The sequence below is a fragment of the Aulonocara stuartgranti genome (genome assembly GCF_965226115.1).
Source record: "Aulonocara stuartgranti genome assembly, chromosome: 9".
NCBI lineage: Eukaryota > Metazoa > Chordata > Actinopteri > Cichliformes > Cichlidae > Aulonocara > Aulonocara stuartgranti.
This window is the reverse complement of record NC_138960.1, coordinates 9,917,187-9,927,877: the sequence shown is the minus strand read 5'-3', so window position 1 is coordinate 9,927,877 and position 10,691 is coordinate 9,917,187. Positions and strand designations below refer to the sequence as shown.

At 39.2% G+C, this 10,691-nt stretch overlaps 1 protein-coding gene across 1 annotated transcript; it reads right to left on the bottom strand.

The window, feature by feature from the left end:
* Positions 1–1,945: 1,945 nt before the first annotated feature.
* Positions 1,946–10,250, bottom strand: LOC309714581 (uncharacterized protein; the record flags this gene model as incomplete). The annotated part of the gene is made up of 4 exons (XM_082547132.1): positions 10,134–10,250; positions 8,707–8,811; positions 2,999–3,595; positions 1,946–2,647 (listed from the first exon to the last, which is right to left on the bottom strand). The coding sequence occupies exons 2-4, from the start codon at positions 8,722–8,724 to the stop codon at positions 1,946–1,948; spliced, it is 1,317 nt and encodes a 438-aa protein (XP_082403258.1). The 5' UTR covers positions 8,725–8,811; positions 10,134–10,250.
* Positions 10,251–10,691: the final 441 nt, after the last annotated feature.

The window sequence follows — 10,691 nt, the reverse complement described above, 5'->3', positions numbered from 1 at the left end:
GTGACCTTTGTTACTTTGGTCCCAGCTCTCTGCAGGTCATTCACCAGGTCCCCCCGTGTGGTTCTGGGATCTTTGCTCACCGTTCTCATGATCATTTTGACCCCACGGGATGAGATCTTGCGTGGAGCCCCAGATCGAGGGAGATTATCAGTGGTCTTGTATGTCTTCCATTTTCTGATGATTGCTCCCACAGTTGATTTTTTCACACCAAGCTGCTTGCCTATTGTAGATTCACTCTTCCCAGTCTGGTGCAGGTCTACAATACTTTTCCTGGTGTCCTTCGAAAGCTCTTTGGTCTTGGCCATGGCGGAGTTTGGAGTCTGACTGTTTGAGGCTGTGGACAGGTGTCTTTTATACAGATGATGAGTTCAAACAGGTGCCATTCATACAGGTAACGAGTGGGGGACAGAAAAGCTTCTTACAGAAGACGTTGCAGGTCTGTGAGAGCCAGAGATTTTCCATGTTTGAGGTGACCAAATACTTATTTTCCACCCTGATTTACGAATAAATTCTTTACAAATCCTACCATGTGGATTCATGGATTTTTTTTTTCACATTCTGTCTCTCACAGTTGAAGTGTACCTCTGGTGCAAATTACTGACCTCTGTCATCATTTTAGGTGGGGGAACTTGCACAATCGGTGGCTGACTAAATACTTTTTTGCCCCACTGTATATAGGGCAAAATGTGGTTGAGCTTGTAACTGAATGTGTGCCTGCAAAAGTAACAGTGTTGTACAAGACGTGCTCGAGATGATCAGATAAGAGAAGAAGAGAGCGAGCAACAGGAAACAGCTGGAGGGAAGACGGTGAAAGCGGCTCTTTAAGTGTGTTAAAGGTTGTCAAAAATATCGCTTACACAAATAAATAAAATTGAAGATTAAATACATAAAGGATAGAACCCAGAACATGATAAGTTGAACCAACTTTGAATAATTAAGAGAACAATTGATGAATACATTAGATTACTGAGGCGTAGCAGGGGGAGGAGTTTTTTTTTATACTTTACAGCAGCGGTCCCCAACCTTTTTTGCGCCACGGACCGGTTTATGCCCAACAATATTTTCACGGACCGGCCTTTAAGGTGTTGCGGATAAATTCAACAAAATAAAACTAGTACCGATACCGAAAAAAAGAAGATTTATTCATAACACACGTGAAAAGACCCAGGAAAACCGAGTTAACGATAAAAACACTAACAAAATAACACTGAAAACCGATAAAAACCCTGAAAACCATACATTTCACACCTGAGCCTCAACTCTCGCGGCCCGGTACCAAACGACTCACGGACCGGTACCGGTCATGTTAAAAGAATGTTGGAAATTTGATCAGAATACGGTGAAAATGAGAGAAACAGATATTTTTCTCAGATCATTGTGTTAAATTGTCATAATCGCCATGTTCTCTTTAAGACTATCAGCTCTACTCTAAACAACCCTGAAAGCCTCTGCTGACACGTGTCATCAGTTCCTTTCTTTCTTTGTAAACAAGGTCGAGTCTGTCAGGTCAGCAATAGTACTTCCTACAGATGACCCATCAGTGTTTATTCCATGACTGTAAACATGTTTCCATTCGTCACTTCAGTCTTTACTCTGAAATACAGGAAATGACATCATGGCTCAAAATCTTTGTCGTTCAAACAATTCTTTATTTAACATTTTTTTAACTTTATTTAACAAAATACATTCAATAAAAACTTCAACTGAAACTGATTTTTAATCCAACCACTGAAAAAAAAGGTAACGACTGAACACAAACACTACAGAAGAACAATTTATAAATGGTAAATAAATGGTAAATGGCCTGTATTTATATAGCGCTTTACTAGTCCCTAAGGACCCCAAAGCGCTTTACATATCCAGTCATCCACCCATTCACACACTGATTAACATTGAACTATAGGAACAGTTTGATTCATAGCCTCATTAGAATTTTAACTTAAACTTAAGGAGAGCCGACCTGAGCTCTGTGGAGCCTGACCTGAGCTCTGTGGAGCCTGATCTCCAGGGTTTTAAGTTGGACTCTGAAACCAGAAGAGGATGTTTCTCTCTCTTCAGATTCGATGTCGTCCTGTGATGGGAACGGTTTCAGCCCTGCGTGATCGCGCTGATGTTTGCACAGAGCAGATAATGAAGTGAATGTTTTGGCACAGTGGTAACAGTGAAACAGTTTATTAGTAACGTGGGATCGTTTGTGTGCAGAGTATGAACTGAGATTACTGAAGCTCTTGTCACACTGCTCACAGCTGTAGTTTCCTTCCATGTGTGTACGTTCATGCTCGTTACGACTACCTGAATGTGAGAAGCTTTTGTCACAGTGTCTGCACTTGTATGGTTTCTCTCCTGTGTGGACTCGTTTGTGTGTTTTAAGGTGACCTGCAGTGGTGAAGGATGACCCACACTGATCACAGAGGTGCTTTTTGACCCCACTGTGAAAGAGTTCATGTTGTTTTAAGTCACTTGATGTGGGGAAGCTTCTCCCACATTCTTTGCAGTATTTCAGTTTGTCTCCAGTGTGTTTACGTTGATGTATTTTTAGGCTGGCTTGGTGACTGAAAGTTTTTCCACAGATGTCACAACGAAAGTCTTTCCCACCACCACAGCGATGACAGGGTTGAGAAGTGGATCCATCTGTGTCGCTCTGCTTCTAAACAAAGACACAAAGACAGTGTAAGTCAGTCCTTCAACACTTTTATCCTGAAAGTCGCCTGAAATAAAGAGCATCTCTGCAGACGTCCAATTACATTTTACTGTTTCGATTAACACACTCAGTTTACTGGGCTACAATAACTACAATACTACCACCATAATACTACAGCAATACTTATTTAATATTACAGTAACATCTGACTTACACTTAAATGAAATGAAAACCTGAGTAATGGCTCAGAGCTACTCTTCGGTGCAGCAGAAGTGCTAACATGCTAACACAATTTAATGAGCAGACTTGTTCCAAACAGTCAGACTGAACTTACAAGAATAAAATAAAAATACAAACCTCACAGTAACTGCACTTGTAGAGTCTCTTTCTGGTGTGGATCTGTTGGTGTTTTCTCAGGTACTGTGGAGTTTTAAAAGTCTTCTCACACAGGTCACATTGATAAGGTCTCTCCTCAGTGTGGGTAAACATGTGGCTTTGTAAGTGTGCGTCTGTTGTAAAGTATTTGCCACACTGATCACACCAGTACACATCTTCTCCGGTGTGAATGCGTAGGTGTATATTTCGGTACCCTAGCTGGCTGAATGTTTTTCCACAGATGTCACAGCTGTATGCCTTAATTCCAGAGTGGGTAACTAGATGTCTCTGTAAGTGGCTACTGTGAATAAAAGCTCTGCCACACTGATCACAGCTGTAAGCTTTAACTCCACTGTGGACGACTTGGTGTCTTTTCAGGGAATTCTTCCAGGAAAACGACTTTCCACACAAGTCACAGCTGAACGGTCTCTCTCCAGTGTGGATGAGCTGATGTTGTTTTAGTTTAAACTTCCAGGTAAAATCCTTCCCACACTCGTCACAGGTGTTTTTTTTCTCTCTCTTTCTTCTGTGAGGTTTGTCGGCCTCCTGAGAGCGCTGACTTCTCGGTCCACGTTGGTCCTGCAGTGACAGAGATACAAACAGAGGCAGTGAGTGAAATGCAGTCATTAAACAAACTGAAGCTTCAAACTCCCTCCATTAACATTAGTTTTAAACCTGAAGGTGGAGTGTGGCACCAAACACCTTAAAGGTCTCTTATCCCCACCTACTGGTAGTAGTAACACATTACATCCAACCTGCTGTTAAAGATAATTAATCATTGTTCAAACACTCTAAAATCATGCCCATCCCTCCTGCTTGTACACAAATATTAATGCTAACACACTCAGAATAGTAATAAATGTTTACCAGGTCTGTACTTTTTTATATTTCCTGTTTGTTTCCTATTATATATTTCTATAATTGTATAATTTATTCGATAATAATAAATCATATGTAACAGTTTATGCTCAAAAGTGTTGAATTGTATGGAATAAAAGATTGTTGATTGAGCATTTATACACCGAGTATTGTCCTTCCTTCAGCCCAAAGATCAAAAGAATTGGGAGATTTAACAATGGACATGGCATGTATGATGCAGTGAAGGCATTTCAAGTGAAGCTGTCACAAATGCACCAGTGCAACCTGTCTCACTTTCCCTGTTGCCAAGTAATGTTGAACCAAGTCGGCGCACTTTGCTGATAAACTGAGCGCACTGAGTTCGCGGCGCTTTGGTGACTGTGAAGCACAAAAAGAGAATTTCAAGCTTCTTCTTTACGTGGAAACTGCACCTGTGCAGATTCAGATGGAGCTGCAGTGTAATGGTACACTCAAGGCAAAGTACGACACTGAATGGCCTGCACAGTTTATTAGTTCCATTCCTGCAGCAATGCCCCAGCTCCGTCTACATGCAGCTCCAACCTTGTGTATGTTTTCATTTATTTTTTCTGGGGTTTTTGCAGCATGTTCATATTTCTAACTTGCATAATTTTGACAGGATATATTTTTATGAAGATCAAAACATTTAAAGTTAAAGTTGATTTTTTAAGTTTATTTATTCTGGAATAAAATTCCTGTCTGTTTTTATTCATATTTCTGTTTAAAAAACATGGTTTTAGTGTGTTCAATAAATGTTTATCTTGTTTGGCCCGCGACCTAAAGTGTGCCTTGAGTTTTGCTCCCTGTGCAGTTGAGTTTGACACCCCTGGTGTAGAGGATGGAAATCAGCCAGGACAACTCATGAAACATCTGCAGACATCTGGTTGAATTCAGTTGTGTACATCCACAGAGAGCAGCAGGTCAGCTGATCACAGCCTGTACATTAAGAACATCGACTGGAGCTCTCAATAGAAATGATTGTGAGCTGTGACTCTTTTCCCCACACTGAGCCACTACAGCTGATTTTAGGGTTGAATCCTGCTGAATCCCACTTTAACCTCTTCCCTGCCCATTTTCCTCTTTAGAGGCAAAGTCACCCTCTACAATGTAGGCATTGTATTATTACATGAATATTACATTACATTAATATAGCACAAGGTTCAGTTAGTTTTGCATAAAATATATATCAGTACTTCATCTTTTACCCCTTTAAGACCTACCATAGAACCAAGAGCTTATGTTTATATTTTTACTAGAGATGGCACGATACCACTTTTTTATGTCCGATACCATAAATTTGGATATCTGCCAATACCGATATGAATCTGTATTTTTTAATCAACAGAACTGTTTTTTTTTTAATATCTTGCTGTTTTTGTATAAGTTCATACTCAAGTTAAAAAACAAAACACTAAAGCTATTCTGTTATACCTGTATGCAAAAAATACACAGCACCCAAATATTTCATAGTTCAGTAATAGTGATCAATCTAATACACTTAATCCTACTCCATCCTCCCTATTCTGGTATTTTAAGGAGTAAGTAACCTAAATAATAGGGCTCTAAAACTCCCAGCAAAAAAAAAAAATAGATAGGGAATCACCCACCCTCCACTTCATGATGCTTAATCAACATAATCAACTTTAATTTGATGCAGTGTGAAAAAAGATTCACAGAAATCAATTATTTTTCAAGAATAATTAAATAGATTCAACATCTTTCTTCAACAGAATTGCAGACTGCACAGATGGTACCTTCCCAAAGGAAAAAGTAGTAAAGCTTACTAGGGTATATTAGGCTTAGTTACTATATACAGTCATGGACTTCTATACATTTTACATCTGATTAAAACTTTGGGTGTAAGATTCAGATAATTATTTATTAAAATCTAGACATTTTAAATGAGAATAAGAAAGAAAAGGATGTCTTTGTGCCCCCTTTTCCCTGTTAATGCCCTATCGGCCACCCTGGCTAAACTTTGCTAGATCCGCCCCTGCACAGTTACCAGCCGTCAGCTAGAAAAGGATCCTGGTGTAGAAAGTAATATTAAATAAATTGTAACAACAGCTTATCAAGGTTAAACGTGCTGCTGTTGTTCAGCTGCTGGTTTCCTCTTTCTGGCGTGAAGTGGGCAATAAACAAACAAGAGAGACGGACTCGCGACAGAAAAGCCGATCAGCTGATCATGATTTCATGACTGAAGTAGCAGCAGGAGGGGGAGGGGGAGAGAAGAGGCAGTCGCTCCATATATGTTCCATCGCAGGAATGCTTTACAAACATTCAGAGACGAACTTACACACTTGCTTTACTTCTCTCTGGGATAACTTCCTCGGAGATGAAATGCCGGATTGGTAGCGAGGCTACAAATACACACAGCCGCTCTATCACGTGAGCACACTGCTCCGACGTGCTACGGTTATGAGCCGAGTTACGCCATGTCGCAAGTTTTGTGAGGTGCTTTTTTGAAATTTAATGGATCGGATTACATTTTTTATTTCTCTCCGATATCAGATCCAGTAATTTACGTCAGTATCGAACCGATACGATACGTGATATCGGATCGGTCCATCTCTAATTTTTACATGCCCTTAATGCAGGGCTCTAGAGTGCGACCAATTTGGTCGCAAATGCGACCAAATTTTTCAGTGGTGCGACTAAAAAATATATTTGCTTGCACCTGTGCGACCAAATGTTCGGGTAGCAAAAAAATAAAAAATAAAAAATCTGCAACCTTCCCTGTGGTCAACAACAGACACACATTATGCCCCTATCGTGGACTAAACCAATCAGAGATAGTAAGGGGCGGGACCTCTCTGATTGGCCGTGGTCCAGTTGAAAGTGCAGGTGGAAGTGGGAGGTGAGTAGCTTGAATAAAGCGATATCAATTCATTAAATCCTGAATCGACTTTTAAATATAACTGTGTTTTGCCAGAAACGCCAGATTCTCAGATTAAAGCTCACAAAACCATTTCAACAACAACCAAACAGCAAATGAGAGCAGGTACACGGACTCCACACAAAGACGTAAACACAGAGCCAACGCATCAGAATCAGCTTTGTCTTTCTCGGCTTTCTCAGCTTAGCGATCCTGATGCGTCCGGTCCACGCTGTGATTACGTCTTTTTGCGCTGATTCTGAGCTGCAGGTTTTGTCTCTCTCCAACCAAAATTCACTGAGCCAGCAGCAAAAGAAGCAGCAAACTGCGCTTCACATTTGATCAATGTCGTCATGAATTTTGCTGTTTTGCTTCCACGACTATTAAAATCACACTTCATGCACAGCTAGCTCTCTCTCTCTCTCTCTGTACTTCAAGAACAGTTTCCCGTCTCCAATCTCTGTTTTCTGTATTATTCATTCGCTTATTACCCACCAGTCTACCGCTGTTTACGGCGCTGTGGCTGCTGTCTTTTTCTATTCTTTTTTTCACTTAAATGACCTCGGACAAGAAAGCCTATTTTTTCTGTTGTTCAATACTGAAGAAATTTAAACTTTATATGCAGAACATTGTAGAATATTTTGAAGGTTATCTGCTATAAAAAGCCAGACAAGGAAAATCTCCTTCATGTTTTTCTGTGTTTTATTCTCAGTTACTTTCACACAAAGGCATCTGCTGTGATGTTCACAATTCTGAAGAAGTCAGTACTGATAAATGATCAGAATTATAATATTTCTGACTGTCTGAGGCTAAGTTGAATCGAATCGGGACTTTGAAAACCGGAATCGAATGGATTATAGAAATCAGTGATGATACCCAGCCCTAGTGAGCAGCCTAGGCACGACAGAAGTGGATGTAGCTGTAATAGGAAAAGAACTATTGCTAACTTTTCTGTTAAGTTAAGGCCTGATCCTTCTGAAATTCATAGCCAGTGCTCTGACACGGTGTCATCAATCTTTGAATGCTGAAAAAGCACAGTGTATCCAGAAAAACACATTATATTATATAAATTATTATAAAATTTGCGTGCGCCTAACTTTTGTGCTGGTACACCTAACTTTTTAAAGTTAGGCGTACCGGCAAAAAGTTAGTCTAGAGCCCTGCCTTAATGCCATTTTGGGGAGCATTTCAAGTTGCTATACATCAATATGACCATTATATCCCAAATGTTAATAATATCTATGCATTAAGTCCATAGTAACTACATAAAGTGCAAAAAAACTGCAATAAAATACAAAAAAATTTAAATTGTTTTTGTTTTGTTTTTTACACATATTTGTAGTTAGAAAATTGTATCCCTCAAAACTGTAAATTTAAAAAAGTTGCACATTGTTTCCAACCACAGGAAATTTGTTTTTGAGCATTTTTGAGGAAAAACAAAAATAAATATTATAATGCAAATTTGCAAACAAACAGCATGTGCATCAAAATAAACTATTACCAACAGTGCAGTTTGAGTTCTAAGCATCCCAGAAACAATACAGAAAAGAATAAAGTCAAACATGACTTTTAAAAACACCAGTATAGGTGTCGCTGAAGGCAGGTTTTGGCAGGTAAAGTTGGACATGTGATAGTTCGCGCTGGCATCTATTCCAACATAGGAAGTGCTATGAACAGCAAAGCGTGTTTCTGGTATATTATGTTTTTTTGCTGCAAGTGCTTTTTATGCAATTTCTGCAAATACATATGTGGAAGGAAACGTGACCTAGGGCAAGCTGATGGCATAAGATGTAAGTACAACTATTCCTAAATAAAATAATTGTGTTAGCTTAAGTGCAGTTCTACCGGGATTTTAAAATTGTTACGCAAAACGGAGCATTCCTGCTCCAATAGGCCTTAAAGGGTTAATGGAGTATTTCTTAACACTAGTATCTGTCACCTTCTTTGTCGAACTCATTGTTTTCTCTGCAGTGGCTGAGCTGAGTCCAAGTAGCGTAAATGTTCCCCTGCTGCTCCGTCAGACTCTTCTCCTCCTGCTGATCAGCTGGGACACAAAACAGAACTTTGTTAGGCTCCACACTGCACTGAAGAGTCAAAGTGTCTCATATGTTCATCTGAGAGCACAAACAACAAATTTTAGCTTCCCTGGGTGAGCAACTTGTTTAAAACATACACAAAAGGTTTGAGCACCGATACTAAATTCAGCAGTATGGCACACCAGTACCAGGAGAGCAATTCCTCTTTAAAAAAAGCCCTGGCAAAGAACAAAAACAGAACAATCGATGGACCTGCATAAACGAGTACAGTGTTTCCCAACCACTGTGCCGCGGCATATATACGTGTGCCGTGAGAACTGATCAGGTGTGCCGTGGAAGATTATCCTATCTGAGTGGGTGTAGAAATCTGAGCCATGATCTGAGTAACCCTCATCACTCAGTCACACTCCGATTCTCTACTTATATCAAGTCCATTGCACTACTTTCAAGCATTCTGCAACCTGTCCTCTAATTTATTCTTACTGTCTTACTGTTTATATTGTTTTCCATGCACGGTTGGTGTGGAGCACCCACAATTTAGTTGAATATGTACAAAGACAATAAAAGACTATTCTATTCTATTTTAAAAACTCTGCAGTACTTTTAAAACACAGATCCCCTCTTGGGGTTCGAGGCTGTATTTGTTTTAAAAATGAATCTCTGGTATCTCTGGCCTATCATTATTATTTTGCTAACAGTTAATCAGGCTCATTTACTGAATACTGATCAGAATTTATCTAATTATCTTTGAAATGATTCTAACAACAGGCCTCTCAGAGTGAGGCCAGTTTTTACAATCACATGCCCTGTGGGCTGACACAACTTTGCTGATAAGACAAAGGCAGCTGTGTTTTAGTCTGGAATACATTTATTTTTTACCTTTCTTTTAAATTGATTTCATTATAGCACTTTTACCGCCAACATATTTGGATTTTTTGGCGCTGGAAGTGACCTTATATTGATGATGGCTGGCGTTAGCTAGCTAGCTAGCTAGCTTGGATAGCACGCTGCATTCAAAAACTATGCAGGTGCCACACAGTGACAGAGATGCTAACTAGCGCTTAGTAACAGACTAATAAAATAATAGAAACTCTGATTACACTTAGCTAATTTAAAAGCTTTCTTCTAATAATAACACTGTTTTCTTCTCTGTGTTTCATTAGCATTTGTTAATATTTTCTTGTAAATTAGTTTATAGCAGCTTGACTTGATGTAGAGGCTTTTTCTTTCAACTGGTTCACAAATAACTGACAACAGAGACCGAGGAGAGCAACAGAAAACTTCACTCAGGAGCTAAATTCAAGATTGACTGAACTCAGATCAAAGTTACCTTAGTGCTTCACTTTAGATGAGGAAGAAAAATAAACTAAAACACAAACGCAATGAAGCGGGAACTTCGCGGCTTCTTCTTCTTTGGGGTTTTTCTTTGGCGGTTAGAGCTTTAAGGCGCATTACCGCCACCTGCTGGACTAGATGGTTCTTAAACTAAAACTAGACATTTAAAAGTATTTTAATAAACAATAAAAACAAAGACAAAATGTTTCAGTGTGTTATATTCATGAACATAAACATCAGATGGCTTCAGCTTACGCTTACCCCCATTTATTTAAGAGATTTTGCTCTCTGCAGGCGAGGATTTTTTGTTTAGAGGATCTTTGTAAGCCTGTATTTACTTTAAAAGAAGGGAAGCACTTCTTCATTCTACAGAAAAGGTGACACATTACAGATGATTTCATAAAAAGTGTCTCTGTCACTCTTTCAAGGCTCTGTCATATGGAAGAAATATAGTATCATCAGAATTCAAGTATTTTTAGACATTGAATTTATGACACTGAATTTTTATCCTCCAAATTTCCCTGCAAAAATATTCACCTGCAAAAATTCACCT